Source organism: Mobula hypostoma, chromosome 5 (genome assembly GCF_963921235.1).
Source record: "Mobula hypostoma chromosome 5, sMobHyp1.1, whole genome shotgun sequence".
Classification (NCBI taxonomy): Eukaryota; Metazoa; Chordata; class Chondrichthyes; order Myliobatiformes; family Myliobatidae; genus Mobula; species Mobula hypostoma.
Window position 1 is genome coordinate 194166493 of NC_086101.1, and position 17320 is coordinate 194183812.

General features: G+C 46.3%; 1 protein-coding gene across 5 annotated transcripts in view; it reads right to left on the reverse strand.

Annotated features, from left to right (window-relative positions):
* The window catches only part of dab2 (DAB adaptor protein 2), a 114285-nt gene that overhangs the window by 13455 nt on the left and 83510 nt on the right, over nt 1-17320 (reverse strand). For 4 of the 5 annotated variants that reach the window (XM_063049626.1, XM_063049625.1, XM_063049628.1 and 1 more), the window contains exons 5-10: nt 13039-13170; nt 8582-8668; nt 8006-8026; nt 7179-7229; nt 5548-5610; nt 283-837 (exon numbers count right to left, since the gene is read on the reverse strand). In XM_063049626.1, the coding sequence (XP_062905696.1) occupies nt 283-837; nt 5548-5610; nt 7179-7229; nt 8006-8026; nt 8582-8668; nt 13039-13170 (909 nt within the window). The remainder of the gene's footprint in view (nt 1-282; nt 838-5547; nt 5611-7178; nt 7230-8005; nt 8027-8581; nt 8669-13038; nt 13171-17320) is intronic. The other variant, XM_063049629.1, reaches the window with a different exon arrangement.

The window sequence follows — 17320 nt, forward strand, 5'->3', positions numbered from 1 at the left end:
ATTGCTTGAGTAATCCAGTGGGACTAGCAGGAAAGATACCAAATCATCCCAAGAATGTTAATTGAGATTTGCAATCTCCAGCATGTCACTCTTACTAAGTTTAGTTGACTCGGTGTTAGATCTGAAAGTGACCGAGTGTAAGCAACAAACAGAAACACTTAGACATCAAAGAGAACCAGCAGAACTGCAGGTTACTGGGAGATGCACAGAGTTATGTTGGGATTGGCCACTGGTTAGTCACTAGGTGGTTAGTTAATGAAAGGTGGATAGAGGGTTTTTCACCTGGATAGCTCGCCTGCCTCGTCCTCCTTTGGCGCTCTGCGGTGGAGGGGACAAAGTGATGGAGTCAAGACCTTGTCCCAGAAGGGAATCCATCTGCTTGGTCGAAGCGCTTTGAGTGTCTGGTTTCAAGCCATTGTGCGTGGCTGGTGCAGGGCCAGAGATTTCAGCAAAAGGATTGGGTGCCGGCTTGCTAACTGAATCACTTGGTTCTTGGCCTGGTAATCCATTCAGCGGCCAGGGTGATGAGTCAACCTTAGAGCTTGTGACTGGACTAGACAGGTGGTCAAAGTCAAGACTGCTGGCAGCATCTAGGAAAGCAAGCACTCCGTCTTTCTGATTGGAGCAATTTGCAGAATCAACAGACTGAGGTACTGATTGGTTATGTTCAGAGAAAGGATCATTTCCAAAGGGGTTGGGGTCAGGCGTGGGGAAAAAGTTGAGTGAGGAAGTGGTGGTCTCATCACGGAAGGGATTGCCTTTCACACACGTGTTCAAGGGATCCATTTCAGGAGAGGACAAGTCCAACAAGCAACCCAAAGAGCCGTCATTGTTTTCCTGATCATTGACAGAGAGAAGGAAATTTTAATCACAGGATCAACAAAAGCTAAAACAAAAGGGTGTAGCCAAAGGGCAACATTGCTTCTGAAGGGAGCAACAGTCAGTGCAGTCCTCCCCCCACCCTGCTGTCAATGTTAACCGGTAGGTTGACCGGTTAAAGGAGAGTGTTTAACCAAGGCAAGCAAACCATCAGGGCAATTTGGTCTCAATGGGTGAGAACAAACTTGGTGCCAATTGGCCTGTTTGTGGGCCAATAGCAGAGCAGCATGTGGCAGTGATCCCAACACCACTGGTAGATGGGGCAGAAGCAGACTCTCTCCGGTTACCAGGGGCACGCCTTTGTCCAACACTCTCCTGGGGCTTAATTTACTCACATTTCATTCAGCTATGAATTGTGTAGAAAGCTTCACTTTAACAAAGTGACCTGGCTGGTATACTTAGCTGGTATAGGTGAGGGCAGAATCAGGGAAAACCTGGTTCTCTGGTCATGTCAAACCCAGGTAACACACTAGACGTTGGAGGAACTCAGCAAGTCAGGCAGCATCTATAGAGGGGCACAAATAGTTGACCAAGACCCATCAGGTACCATCAGGTCTTCACTTCCAGAAATTTCTCTCTGTCACTTCTTTCTTTCTCCGTTCCTCTCTTACCCCTCCTCTTCTCCTAACCTGCATATCATGTCCCTCTGGTGCCCTCCCTTCCCTTTCTCCCATGGTCCACCCTCCTCTCCCATCAGATTCCTTAAGCCCTTAGCTCTTTAACTTTTCCAACCATCACCTCCCAGCTTCTTACTTCAGCCCCCACTCGCCAACCTTCCTCATCTGATCTCAGTTATCAGCTCGTGCTTCTTCCCCTCCCAAGTCTCGCTTCTGCTACTTCCTTTCCAGTCTCGAAAGACGGACTGTTTATTTCTCTCTGTAGAACCTGCCAGACCTGCTGAGTTCCTCCAGCAGTTTGTGTGCGTTGCTCTGGATTTCCAGCATCTGCAGAATCTCCTGTGTACGATGTTACTTAACCAGCCGGGGTATTAATCTACCGAAGCTCTCAATGGAAGACTTGGCTAAAGCAGAATTAGGTTGTTGAATTCCAATGCTCTAATTCCTTTGGAATGAAAATTGCTTCCAACAACCACATGGTCAAAGAATTCCATACTGTAATGATCTGTAAAAATACACTTCTGGCCATAGCCCAGTACACATGATCCCAATTACTCCCCCTCGAGAATCAGATTATTTTATGGACTTAAATAACCCAAATACACACATGCCCAGTGACATTCCCTGGACAGACTGAATGAACTGACATTCGCCTCAAAAAGGAACAGACATTGATCGTGTGTATAGTCAGAGGCTTTTCCCCAGGGCTGAAATGGCTAGCACGAGAGGGCACAGTTTTAAGGTGTTTGGAAGTAGGTACAGAGGAGATGTCAGAGGTAAGTTTTTTTTTAAAAAACGCAGAGAGTGGTGAGTGTGTGGAATGGGCTGCCGGCGACGGTGGTGGAGGCGGATACAATAGGGTCTTTTAAGAGACTCCTGGACAGATACATGGAGCTTAGAAAAATAGAGGGCTATGGGTAACCCTAGGTAATTTCTAAGATAAGGACTTGCTCGGCCCAGCTTTGTGGGTCGAAGGGCCTGTATTGTGCTGTAGAGTTTCTACGTCTCTATCTATTGTAACAGATTTGAACGCACTATTGTGGATTGAGATAACCCAGCATATGCCTAATGACATTCTCTGGATATTCTGTGTGAACTCTGCTGAACGCATCTGTTGATCCTAATGAAGGGTCTCGGCCCAAGACATCTGCAATACTTTTTTTCTATAGATGCTGCCTGGCCTGCTGAGTTCCTCCAGCATTTTAGAACATAGAACATAGAATAGTACAGCACAGTACAGGCCCTTCGGCCCACAATGTTGTGCCGACCCTCAAACCCTGCCTCCCATATAAGCCCCCACCTTAAATTCCTCCATATACCTGTCTAGTAGTCTCTTAAACTTCACTAGTGTATCTGCCTCCACCACTGACTCAGGCAGTGCATTCCACGCACCAACCACTCTCTGAGTAAAAAACCTTCCTCTAATATCCCCCTTGAATTTCCCACCCCTTACCTTAAAGCCATGTCCTCTTGTATTGAGCAGTGGTGCCCTGGGGAAGAGGCGCTGGCTATCCACTCTATCTATTCCTCTTATTATCTTGTACACCTCTATCATGTCTCCTCTCATCCTCCTTCTCTCCAAAGAGTAAAGCCCTAGCTCCCTTAATCTCTGATCATAATGCATACTCTCTAAACCAGGCAGCATCCTGGTAAATCTCCTCTGTACCCTTTCCAATGCTTCCACATCCTTCCTATAGTGAGGTGACCAGAACTGGACACAGTACTCCAAGTGTGGCCTAACCAGAGTTTTATAAAGCTGTATCATTACATCGTGACTCTTAAACTCTATCCCTCGACTTATGAAAGCTAACACCCCATAAGCTTTCTTAACTACCCTGTCTACCTGTGAGGCAACTTTCAGGGATCTGTGGGCATGTACCCCCAGATCCCTCTGCTCCTCCACACTACCAAGTATCCTGCCATTTACTTTGTACTCTGCCTTGGAGTTTGTCCTTCCAAAGTGTACCACCTCACACTTCTCCGGGTTGAACTCCATCTGCCACTTCTCAGCCCACTTCTGCATCCTATCAATGTCTCTCTGCAATCCACATACTGTGACAGGAATTCGTCCTGGACACACTCTGCCCCATCTAAACCCTTGATTTTGTGTGTGTTGCTTAGATTTCCAGCATCTGCAGATTTTCTCTTGTTTGTGAAACATCTAATGTACTAGGATTTAAACAACAGGGTCCTAGATGCAGATTCTGACTGCATTGGAAGCCCAGTTTCAGTCTCCTGGGATACCAGCCTATGTTAAAATCCCTTTAGAACAGAGATGAGGTTAGCCAGAGGATAGTGGATCTGTGGAATTCTTTGCCATAGACAGCTGTGAAGGCCATGTCACTGGGTGTGTTTAAAGCGGTGTTTGATAGGCTCTTGATTAGTCAGGTCAAAGATTATGGGGAGAAGGCAGGAGAATGGGGTTGAGAGGGATAGTAAATCAGCCCTGACGGAATGGCAGAGCAGATGGGCCAAATGGCCTAATTTCACTCCTAAACATGTGTTATGGTCTTAAGGCAGAATCAGTTCCTTAAGTTAGGTCTGTACACCCACAGGTCAAACACTGCAGCAGTTCAAGGTGACAGCTCACTGTCACTCAAGGGTAACGAGGGAAGGGCAATTAAATGCCAGTTCAGTCTGCAAAGCCCACATGCAGGACATGCTCCCTTCTCGCTACTGCCATCGGGCAGGAGGGACAGGAGCCTTAGGTCCCACACCACTAAGTACCGAAACGGTAATTACCCGACAACCATCAGGCTCCTGAACAAGCGTGGACAATTTCACTCACCACAACTCTGAACTCATTCCCACAATCTACAGATTCACTTCCAAAGACTCTTTATAACTAACTTTCTCTCTTTGCACAGTCTTTATGTACACATTTTTTTGCAAACTGTTGTATTTTTTCCTGCAAATGCTTGCAATAAAAAGAATCTCAAGGTAGTATGTTGCGACATACATGAACTTTGTTTGCAAAGTGAATTTATTATCAAAGTAACTGAAACTTGCACAATTTCATATCAAGGGAATTGGAAAAATTCCTTTAAGTGGAGGGGGTGGTTTGAAGTGGAGGGGTTAGGGATGAAGGAAAGGGTGGATTAAATTGCAAATTCAGCTGAGGGGCCTTGTGTAGGACTGATGCGGGAAACACTGGCAGTGAGCCACATGACAAACAGCCAGTGGAGGTTTTAATCACCAACAGAGGCAGAAACCTAGTCTTTCCGCAGCTGGGCATGAACCGGCAGCAACACATGCCTACTGTAAACAATAACAGAGGGTTGAGGGAGGGGTACTGTGTGCTCCACTGGGAGATTTCCACTTTAAATAGTCCAAACTTTAAGAGCAGCTCAAAGTCCAGTTTTACAAGTACACGTCTGCATCTACAATTACCAGTTCAAAGTAAGTTTATCACCAAAGTATTTACATGTCACCATATACAGCCCTGAGACTTGTTTCGCTGCAGGCATTCGCAGTAACGACAAAGAAACAGTGGAATCATGGGCCCCCGGTAGCGTAACAGTTATCACAACTCTAAGTTTGGAGTTTAATTCCGATGACATCTGTAAGGAGTTTGAACGTTCTCCCCGTGAACGTGTGGGTTTCCTCTGGGTGCTCTGGTTTCCTCCCACAGTCCAACAACGTACCGGTCAGTGAGTTGATTGGTCATTGAAAAATGATCCCTTGATTAGCCCAGGATTAATTTGGCGGGGTGCTGGCAGCATGGCTCCAAAGCCAGAAGGGCCCATTCCACACTGTACCTCTAAATAAATAGATAACCAAAGACAAGGACAGACGAACAGACAACCTGCGAGAGACAGACTGGGCAAATACCAAAAGGAAAATAATAACAATAGAGAATACAAGCTGTAGAGTCCTTGAAAGCAGATCCCCAAAATGAAATACCAGTCTCACTCCAAACCTTCCATGCCAGAGAGGACTTGCTGACTTGGGGATCCCCCCTCCACCTGAACTGATCAGAAGGTGCCAAACTCTCAGTATGGTCACAGCACCTCCTGCACAACCCAAGGCCTGCCGCTAAGGCTTTGCTTACCGAGGGCGAGTGGATGTCAGGGGGAGTGGACATGTCTCCAAACAGCTGCAGCTGATCGATGCCCTGTTAAAGCAACAAAAAGGTGTTAAAGGGGCTGGTCAGAACTAGGCTCGGTTTCAATTGTAAATGAAACAAGGCAGAGGGGTTTATGACCATCACCTCATTTCCCAATTCTTGTGGAATTAACACCAAAAAAATCAGTTTATTCCGGAGATTAGTTCATGTTTAAGGCATTATGTTTACAGGAAAGTACAGAGCACAAGGTAGCAGAGATCTCGCACTGAGGATTCTAGAAGAATGAGGGGACAGGGGAATCTCAAAAATCTATTGAACATTGAAAGGCCTAGAGAGGATGTTTTCTATTAGTGCACAAGTCTAGGACCAGAGGGCACAGCCTCAGAATCGAGAGAGATCTACTTGCAACAGAGATGAGGAGGAATTTATTTAATCAGAGGGTGGTGAATCTGTGGAATTCACTGTGACAGACAAGTCATTGGGTGCATTTAAAGTGGAGGTTGATAGTTTCTTGATTAGTCAGGGTATCAAAGGTTATGGAGAGAAGGTAGGTTAATGGGTTGAGAGGGATAATAAATCAGCCATGATGGAATGGCAGAACAGACTTGGTGAGCCAAATGCCCTAATTCTCCTTCTATGTCAATGGTCTTATGGGCCAAGGTCCTGGTAGGAGGACTACAGCAGATCCTTTGTCCTGGTCCCCTTTATCTTTTGATATAGCAGATCGCTGCATTACTGCCCCGCACTGACCCCATGCTCCCAGTCCCCTTGTATGGGCAACCCTCACATTACATGCAGAATTCACAAATTACTACCCAACAGTCTGGGATCTTGATAACCTACTTGGGTTGTTCTTCACTGTCTGATGCTCAAGGCATAGATCAAGTAGACACTTTTCCCCCACACTGGAGGAAATGGCAAATAGTACAGAACAGTTTTAAGGTTGTGGGGGGGTTAAACTGTGGGAGGTGCTAGAACAGGCTACCAGGAGTTGTGGAAGCACATATGTTTCAAAGGCATGGCAGTGTAGCTAAACAACTAGGTAACACTTAACATGCCAACTGTAAGACCGAGGTTAATTCCTGCTGCTGTGTGTAAGGAGTACGTACATTCTCCCTGTGTCTACGCGAGTTTCCTATGAGCATTCCGGTTTCCTCTGCCATTCCAAAGATGTGTGGGTGAGGGTTAGTAAGTAGTGGGCACTAGCAGCATGGACACTTGCAAACTGCCCCCAGCACATCCCTTGACTGTGTTGGTCATTGAGGCAAATGATGCATTTCACTGTGTGTTTTGATGTACATGTGACAGAAAGCTAATCTTTTAAAATGCTTATCTTTAAAGGCATGAACGTGGAGGGATATAGTGCAGGCAGATGGGAGTAGTTTTGATCAGAACAGACCCAATGGGCCAACAGCCTGTGCTCACTGAACAATCAGTGCCCACATCCGGAGGAAGTGATGTCAACTCACTTCCCACCTGCTCTACCACCCAGTCAGAACGGAGGGGGCAGAGGGTCTGTACCACCATAAGACCATCGAGAATTCAAGGGTGCACAAGATCCACACCGTCACCCAACGGGCTTCAAATTTCAGCCCAATCCAAAAAAACTCACTTACATTCTTAGCACTGGATACCTCATCGTCGAAGTTCAATAGTGGATTTCCATTCTGTGGGGGAGGGACAGAAACCAGTGTGAGACAGAGACACAGTAGTATCTTTGCCATGTTCTAATGATGCTCTGTGACAACATACCAGGGTGGAAAGCACATGGAATTGAATAGTAGATTCCAGAAATTAGAACACATCAGGACCCGTATGCTTCAGTCCAATTCAGTGGTTGCCCTAATTAGCTGAAGTTTCGTAGTTAAAATGGTATGTATTTAAAAGAAATACAATAGTGTATTTCAATAGAACTTTGACTAACCTACATGAATACAGGGTAATGAGATTGTTATTATGAATAGATATAATGTAATTGGTAGTTGTTTTTTTTCGACCTTTATATACACTTTCTTGTACTCTGTATTCTTCTTTGTAGAAACTAATAAAAATATTGAAAGAAAAAAGAAATACAGAACAAATTGGAACTCTACCAAGATGGTACTATAAAACTGTGTCTCAGTTGTTGGTAGTTATTGACAGAGGAATTCATTCGGTGTATGCTGCTGTGTTCTTCTAATTGACTGTAAATGAACAAAATCAATGCCGACACCTGGTGTAGATAATGGACTGCCTTCATACAATGCTTTCAATGACTGCCACCTCCAAATCTTCATTTTCATTGTAATATTTAAGATGACAATAGATCTGATCTGGCGCGCGGAGTTGGAGTAGGCCGTCGACTGGGCTGTAATCCCACTGACACTGCACTGGGAGGGAATGTTCCTAACTCTCTCCAACCACAATCTAACCAATTCGACTGCAGAAACATTAAACACCTTACCTCAATGGGCTTGCTGTCATCCTAGAGGGGGGAAAGAGGAGATCAGTTAGTGCAGCATGTACTGAGACCAAGTACAGTAAGATCCCACTACTGTCTGTGGAGGGAACTGAACTGTCCAAAGACATACCAGGCCAATTAATTGATCATGCTGAATGAGCTCAATTTCACTCAGTAAAACATGCTGTGTAAAACCACGCGACTGAAGGTACAGTTTCTCCCCAGGTTTGGAGAAGTCAAGAGGACGTTAACTCTCTCCCCTTGCACCGTAAGGGGCCTCTTTTTGCGCCCAGAGGCTGGTTAGTATATGAAACAAGCTGTCGAAGGAAATGTTTGAAGCAGGTACGGTGACATTTAAAAAGGTACTTCAGCTGGTGGATGCATTGAAAAGGTTTAGAGCAGAGGTTCCCAACCTTTACGCCACGGACCAATACCATTATGCAAGGGGCCCCGCAGACCCCAGTTTGGGAACCCCTGGTTTGGGGGGATATGGGCCACCAACTCCATACCCAGTGCTTCCTGCCCATCACTCAACACCACCAATTCTCCATGTTACCATGCCCAAAATATATTCCTGACCTTAGTTTGATTTTCAGCTTCCTCCTTTTTCTTCAGGTTGTACACCAGTTGGAAGAGATCCTTCAGGTCCACTACCAGAGGCTCGGCCTGGAGAGCAAAAGAAAACCATCAGACGAGGGAGAACTGAAAGCTCCAAGGAGAAATTGCACAGGATAGCAAGGCATAGGTCTTCGCTCAGGATGAAGGTGGAACTGTCACCCTCACTGTTACTCCTCAGCTCTGGGAACAGATTCTCATTCCTGGAGCTGTAATCAGTGACCAGAGCCTGGATTGCAAGGCCCCATGCTTCCTTTCAGTCCATCTTCAGGTATCCATGGGGCACAAAGCAATGCCTTCAACACCAGACTGGCATTCTGAAACGTTTGGATTCACTTTGAGGAATGGCTACACTGAACTTTTATCCTCTCTTCGACAGGAGTTCAGTGAGACCCTCTCTCACTGCTCCCCCACGTGATCTCCAAGTCCACTTCACCCGTCTCTCTCCAGCTTCTACTCCTTCCCCATTCCCACACATTCACATTCTCAATTCTTCCAGCTTCCTTTCCAGTGAAGGGTCCCGGCCCCAAACATAGACTTTATTCCACTCCGTGGATGCTGCCTGACCTACAGAGTTCCTCCAGCATTGTGCGTGTGCTGCTCTGGATTTCAAACAACTGCAAGATTGCATGTTGAAGAGCCACTCTTGGATAGTCAGCCCAATAAGCTCTGTCCACAGGGAGCCACTGGAGTTGATCTGTGGACCCCAGTGCAATGCTGACCATCCGTACACCATCTGATGACCTTTCAGCAGTGGGGCTCCCATTTTCCAGTATGGCATCCCAACAATGGGAAGGGACAAGGGAGCTACGAGCTTGGTGGCAGTGGATGGATGCTCTCCAGAGTTGATGAGGTCAGCGAAGGCGCTAGAGACAATTTTCTGATGGTCTGGAGTGAGGTCCTCTTTGAAGGGTAGGTAAGAGGAGGTGGCCAAGAGTTGCTGCCACACCTTGGCCGTGCAGAGGTCAGTCTGCCACACTGCAATAGCACCTCCTTTGTCTGTGGGTTGGATAGCAAGGCTAAGAGTACTATGCATTTGCAGTATTGTATACAGCTTTCATTATTCTGCTATAGGATAGTCATTGTCATACTTTATTGATCCCGGGGAAATTGGTTCGTTACAGTTGCACCATAAGTAATAAATAGTAATATGTAAATTATGCCAGTAAATTATGAAGTAAGTCCAGGACCAGCTTATTGGCTCAGGGTGTCTGACCCTCCAAGGGAGGAGTTGTAAAGTTTGATGGCCACAGGCAGGAATGACTTCCTATGACGCTCTGTGTTGCATCTCGGAGGAATGAGTCTCTGGCTGAATGTACTCCTGTGAGATAAGACATTAAGACCATAACAACACAGGAGCAGAATTAGGCCATTTGGCCCATCGACTCTGCTCTGCCATTCCATCATGGCTGATTTATTATCCCTCTCAACCCCATTCTCCTATCTTCTACCATAACCTTTTGATGCCCTGACGAATCAAGAACCTATCAACCTCTGCTTTGCTAGAGAGAGAGGAGAAAGTTTGAGGCTGCCAGACCCGAGACCCTGAGACATCCAGGTACAGTCTTAGCTTCAAGGTAAGGGATGGGGTGTGGAGGTGTGGACAAAGTGAGGGGCAGAGGGCGAATACTCTTTTCCCCACGACCAGGGGGCGTAGGTTTAGGGCGAAGGGAAAGATGTAAGAAGGGACCAGAAGTGAAATGCCTTCGGGGGGTGGTGGTAGCTCATTAATATTTAAGAGGCACATGGACAGGTACTGATAGGAAAGGGTTAGAGGATGTGGGCCAAATGGACCAGCTTAGATTGGACTTCTTGTACCAGATGGGCTGAAGGGCTTTTCCCCCAGGTAGTTTTGCTCTGGTCCCTGACTTTCAAAGACAGGTTTCCTGGTCAGTCTGCAGGGTCTGTCTGGGCCTGTAAACAGAGGGTCAGACGACACCCCAAGCACTCAGTTCAGACAAGTGCAGGGACAGGAGGGTCACAATCTGCACGCCCCCACCCTAACATCCTCTGAGGCTCATTCCACACAGCAAACAGACGGAGAACTGGACATCAGGCTAGAGGAGGCATTAGTCCGCAGGTTGGCTGGACAAGCTGCTTCTACCTCGGTGGAAGTGTCAGATTTACCTGGGGCAGAATGTATACTCAGTAGGGCTCGTCTACTGAGAGGCTGGAGCCATGGAGCAGTTGTACATCGAATATAGCACAGCACAGGCCCTTCAGCCCACGATGTTGTGCCGACCTTTTAACTTTAAAGATCAATATAGCCCTTCCCTCCCACAGCATCCTCCAATTTTCTATCATCCAAGAGTCTCTGAAACATCCCTAATACATCTGCCTCCACCACCAACCCTGGCAGGCCATTTCACCCCCCACCACCATTCTCTGTAACACAACTCCCTCTGACACCCCTCCGTTCTTCCCATAAATCACCTTAAAATGACACCCCTCGTATTTGCCATTTCCACTCTGGGAAAAATGTCTGACTGTCCACTTGATCTATGCCTCTTAACATCTGGTAAATGTCTGTCGTCAGCTTTGCTCCAGAGAGAAGCTCAAGCTCACTCAACCTACCCTACCCTCACTCAACCTGCCCTACCCTCACTCAACCTGCCCTACCCTCACTCAACCTGCCCTACCCTCACTCAACCTGCCCTACCCTCACAAGGCATGCTCACTCAACCTGCCCTACCCTCACTCAACCTACCCTCACAAGGCATGCTCACTCAACCTACCCTACCCTCACTCAACCTACCCTACCCTCACTCAACCTGCCCTACCCTCACTCAACCTACCCTCACAAGGCATGCTCACTCAACCTACCCTACCCTCACTCAACCTGCCCTACCCTCACTCAACCTGCCCTACCCTCACTCAACCTACCCTCACAAGGCATGCTCACTCAACCTACCCTACCCTCACTCAACCTACCCTCACAAGGCATGCTCACTCAACCTGCCCTACCCTCACTCAACCTACCCTCACAAGGCATGCTCTCTGATCCAGGCAGCATCCTGAAACCTCTGCAGCCTCTCCACATCCTTCCGAAAGTGGGGCTTGCAGAACTTGCAGAACTGAACACAATACTCCAGGCATGGTCTAACCAGGGTTTTGCGGAGCTGCAACCTTACCTTTTGGCTTTTGAAGATCATCCCCCCGACTAATGAAGACCAAGACAGCATGTGCCTTCTTAACAACACGTGTGGCGGCTTTTCGGGATCTATGGACGTGGACCACAAGCTCCCTCTGTTCCTCCACTCTGCCAAGAATCCTGCCTTTAACCCTGTATGTTACCATCACGGGTAAAGCCCTCCCCACATTGAGCACATCTACATGGAGCACTGATGCAAGAAAGCAGCATCCATCATCAGAGACCCCCACCATTCGGGCCGTGCTCTCGTCTTGCTGCTGCCATACAGGAGCCTCAGGACCCACACCACCAGGTTCACAAACCAACAAATAATCTCACTCACCTCAACACTGAACTGATTCCACAACCTATAGATTCACTTTCAAGGACTCTACAACTTGTGTTTCCAGTATTATTTATTTATTTATTTTTTGTATCTGCACGGTTCAACTTATTTTGCACAGTACTGTATGTTAACCCTTTCATCACCAGAATCACTCTCGCAAACCCCCTCTGGACCCTCTGCAATGGCAGCACATCTTAGATTAGGAGCCCAAAAAAGTGAAAAGGGGACAACTTCACTTAAAGTTCAAAAAAAATTTGAAGTACATTTATTATCAAAGTACGTATGCAGTATACAACCCGAAGATTCAATTCCCCACAGACAACCACGAAACAAAGAAAACCAGGGAACCTGTTCAAAGAAAAACATCAACATCAAACCACCTCACGTGCAAAAAAAACCAAACCGTGCAAACAGCAACTAAAAGAGGAATGAGCGAAAACAGTCGTTAAGAATTGGTCTGCCCCTCACTGAACTGTTCCCACAACTTTAAAAGGACTCTACCTCATGTTCCCAATATTTATTGCTTATTTATATATATTTTTTATTTTTATATTTGCAGTTTGTTGTCTTTTGCACACTGGCTGCTTGTCTATACCGTTGGGTGTGCTCTTTCATTGATTCTTTGTACTTACTGTGGATGCCCACAAGAAAATGAATCTCAGTGTTCTATATGGTGACAAACATGTACTTTGAACTTCAAATTTGACCTTCCAAAGTGTATCACTTCATTTTCCTTGATTGAACTCCATCTGCCACCATAGGAAGGACTACTCTGGGCCAAGTGGTCTTGGAAGTGGCAGCCGGATACCAGCTTGAGGGGGTAATTACTGCCAGGTGGGAAGAACAAAGCGGTGACCATCGTTCTGAAGAGTACAGACTGAAGCACGCATTGTCCACCACTGCCCACTGGCCCAGGACACCAACTGCCCATTCCCTCCACAGTACCTGTTGGGCAGTCTTGATGGCGAAGAACTGGTGCTGACCCTCTGCGCCGCACACATAACCAAAGGCACGATTGTCCGTGACATCACGGGCGATGAACGAGATCCTGTTGACGGTGTGTTCGTGTTCAATCACCTGCAGAGAAAAGGTGGTTCAAGGCCGTTCCCAAATCAAGCGATTGAGGCTTGTCAGTGAACTGTATTTCCATAATACACAGGAGCAGAATTAGGCCATTCGGCCCATTGATTCTGCTCTGCCATTCCATCATGGCTGATTTATATTACCCCTCAAACCCATTCTCATAATCTTTGACTCTCTTATTAATTAAGAACCTATCCACCTCCATTTTAAAGATTCCCAATGACTTGGCTTCCATATCCATCTGTGGAAATGAATTCATAAGACCATAATATATAGGAGTTGGTGGAGGCTATTCGGCCCATCAAGTCTGCTCTGCCATTCAATCATGGGCTGATCCAATTCTTCTAGTCATCCCCACTCCCCTGCCTTCTCCCCATACCCTTTAATGCCCTGGCTAATCAAGAACCTATCTATCTCTGCCTTAAATGCATCTAATGACTTGGCCTCCACAGCCACTTGTGGCAACAAATTCCACAGATTTACCACTCTCTGATTAAAGCAATTTCTTTGCACCTCATTTCTAAATGGACAGCCTTCAATCCTGAAGTCGTCCCCTCTTGTCCTAGACTCCCCTACCGTGGGAAATAACTTTGCCATATCTAATCTGTTCAGGCCTTTTAACATTCGGAATGTTTCTATGAGATCCCCCCTCATTTTCCTGAACTCCAGGGAATACAGCCCAAGAGCTGCCGTCATATGGTAACCCTCTCATTCCTGGAATCATGCTCGTGAATCTTCTCTGAAGCCTCTCCAATGTCAGTATATCCTTTCTAAACTAAGGAGCCCAAAACTGCACACAATACTCCTTATAGAGCCTCAACATCACATCCCTGCTCTTATATTCTATACCTCTAGAAATGAATGCCAACATTGCATTAGCCTTCTTCACAACCGAATCAACCTGGAGGTTAACCTTCAGGGTATCTTTCACAAAGACTCCCAAGTTCCTTTGCATCTCTGCATTTTGAATTCACTCCCCATCTAAATAATAGTCTGCCCGTTTATTCCTTCCACCAAAGTGCATGACCATACACTGTCCAACATTGTATTTCATTTGCCACTTCTTTGCCCATTCCCCTAAACTATCTAAGTCTCTCTGCAGGCTCTCTGTTTCCTCAACACTACCCGCTCCTCCACCCATCTTTGTATCATCGGCAAATTTAGCCACAAATCCATTAATACCGTAGTCCAAATCATTGACATACATCGTAAAAAGCAGTGGTCCCAACAATGACCCCTGTGGAACTCTACTGGTAACCGGCAGCCAGCCAGAATAGGATCCCTTTATTCCCACTCTCTGTTTTCTGCCAACCAACCAATGCTCCACCCATGCTCATAACTTCCCTGCAATTTCATGGGCTCTTATCTTGCTAAGTAGCCTCCTGTGCAGCACCTTGTCAAAGGCCTTCTGAAAATCCAAGTTCACTACGTCTACTGCATCTCCTTTGTCTACCCTGCTTATAATTTCCTCAAGGAATTGCAGTAGGTTAGTCAGGCAGAATTTTCCTTTCAGGAAATCATCCTGGCTTTGGCCTATCTTGTCATGTGCCTCCAGGTACTCTGTAATCTCATCCCTAACAACCGATTCCAACAACTCCCAACCACTGATGTCGACTAACAGGTCTAGAGTTTCCTTTCTGCTGCCTCCCACCTTTCTTAAATAGCGGAGTAACATTTGCAATTTTCCATTCATCCAGTACAATGCCAGAATCTATCGATTCTTCAAAGATCATTGTTAATGCCTCCACAATCTCTCCAGCTACTTCCTTCAGAACCCGAGGGTGCATCCCATCGGGTCCAGGAGATTTATCCACCCTCAGACCATTAAACTTCCTGAACACCTTCTCAGTCGTAATTTTCACTGCTCAAACTTCACTTCCCTGATACTCTTGAATGTCTGGTATACTGCAAGTGTCTTCCACTGTGAAGACTGATGTAAAGTATGCATTCAGTTCCTCTGCATCTCTCATTACAATACCTCCAGCGTCATTTTGTATTGGTCCTATATCTACCCTTGACTCTCTTTTACCTTTCTATACTTAAAAAAGCTTTTGGTATCTTCTTTGATATTAGTCACCAGCTTCCTTTCATAATTCATCTTTCCCTTCTGAATGACCTTAGTTTCCTTCTACAAGTTTTTGAAAGCTTCCCAATCCTCTATCTTCCCACTAGCTTTGGCTTCATTGTATGCCCTCTCTTCTGCTTTTACTTTGGCTCTGACTTCACTGGTCAGCCATGGTAGTGTCCTTCTTCCCTTTGAAATTTCTTCTTATTTGGAATATATTTGTTTTTCACTTCCCTCATTTTTCACAGAAAATCCAGCCGTTGCTGCTCTGCTGTCCTTCCTGCAAATGTCCCTTTCCAGTCAACTTTGGCCAGTTCCCCTCTCATGCCTTTGTAATTTCCCTTATTCCACTGAAATACTGACACATTGGATTTTATTTTTCCCCTCTCAAATTTCAATGTGAACTAGATTATATTGTGATCGCTGTTCCCAAAGGGTTCCTTAACCCTAAGCTCTCTTATCACCTCTGGATCATTGCACAACATCCGATCCAGCACGCTGATCCCCTAGTGGGCTCAACAACAAGCTGTTCTAAAAAGCCATCCCTTAGACATTCTACAAATTCTCTCTTGAGGTCCAGTACTGACCTAGTTTTCCCAATCCACTTTCATGTTAAAATCCCCAATGATTATCATGACATTGTATTTCTGACACGCCTTTTCTATTTCCTGCTGTAATTTGTAATTCACATCCGGGCTGCTGTTTGGAGGCCTGTATACAACTGCCATTAGGGTCCTTTTACCCTTGCCATTCTTCACTCAACCCATAGAGACTCTACACCTTCTGATCCTATGTGACGTTTTTCTATTGATTTAATATTATTTCTTATACACAGGGCCACACCACCCCCTCTGCCTACTAACCTATCTTCCTGATACACTGTTTATCCTTGGATGTTCAGCTCCCAATGGCAGCCATCCTTTAGTCAAGTTTCAGAGATGGCCACAACATCATACTTGCCAATCTGTAGCTGAATTTCCAGATTGTCCATTTTATTTCTTATGCTGTGTGCATTCAAATACAACACTTTCAGTCAAGTATTTGTTGCTTTCTGTTTTAACTGCACAATGCCTCTATTGCCCTGTAACTCACCCCACTGGCTGTGATTAAGCCTCATCTCCTGCCTGTTCTTTCTATAATCTCTGTTGCATGCTATCCGTGATTTATTTCTGTTTCCCCTTCCTCAACCCTATCACTCCGGTTCCCATCTCCCTGCCAAATTAGTTTAAACCCTCCCTAACGGCTCTATTAAATGGGCCGGCTAGGATATTGGACCCCTTTGGGTTCAGGTGTAACCCGTCCTTTTTGTTTGGGTCGTACCTCCCTCAGAAGATGCCCCAGTGATCCAGGAATCTGAATCCCTGCCCCCTACACCAGTCTCTCAGCCACGCACTAATATGCCTGATCATGCTATTCTTGAGCTCGTTAGCACGTGGCACAGGCAGCAATCCTGAGATTAGAACCCTGGAGGTCCTGCCTTTCAGCTTCCTACCCAACTCCCTGAATTCTCTCTTCAGGACCTCCTCCCTTTTTCTACCTATGTCATTGGCTGATCACACTCTCCCTTCAGAATATTCTGCACCCAATCCGAGACATCCCGTACCCTGGCACCTGGGAGGCAGCACACCATGCGGGTATCTCTATCAGGCTGACAGAACCTCCTGTCTGTTCCCCTCACTATGACTACCGCATTCCTCATCTTCCTCTCTCCCTTCTGCACCACGCCACAGAACCAGGCTCAGTGCCAGAGACCCGATCGCTGTGGTCGTCCTCTGTCAGGTCACCCCCCTCAACAGCATCCAAAACGAGATGACGATTACTGAGGGGGATGGCCACAGGGGAGCTCTCTACTATCTGAGCTCTTCCCTTCCCTTCCCTGACAGTCACCCATTTATCTAACTCCTGCAACCTCGGATTCACCATCCTTTGGCTGAAGGAATTTCACCTTATATCTGTCCTAAAGGAATGTCCTTATATTCTGAGGCTCTACCCCCGGTCCTGAACTTTCCCACCACTGGAAACAGCCTCTCCACATCCACTCCACCTAGGCCGCTCAATATACAAGCGAAGAGATACTCC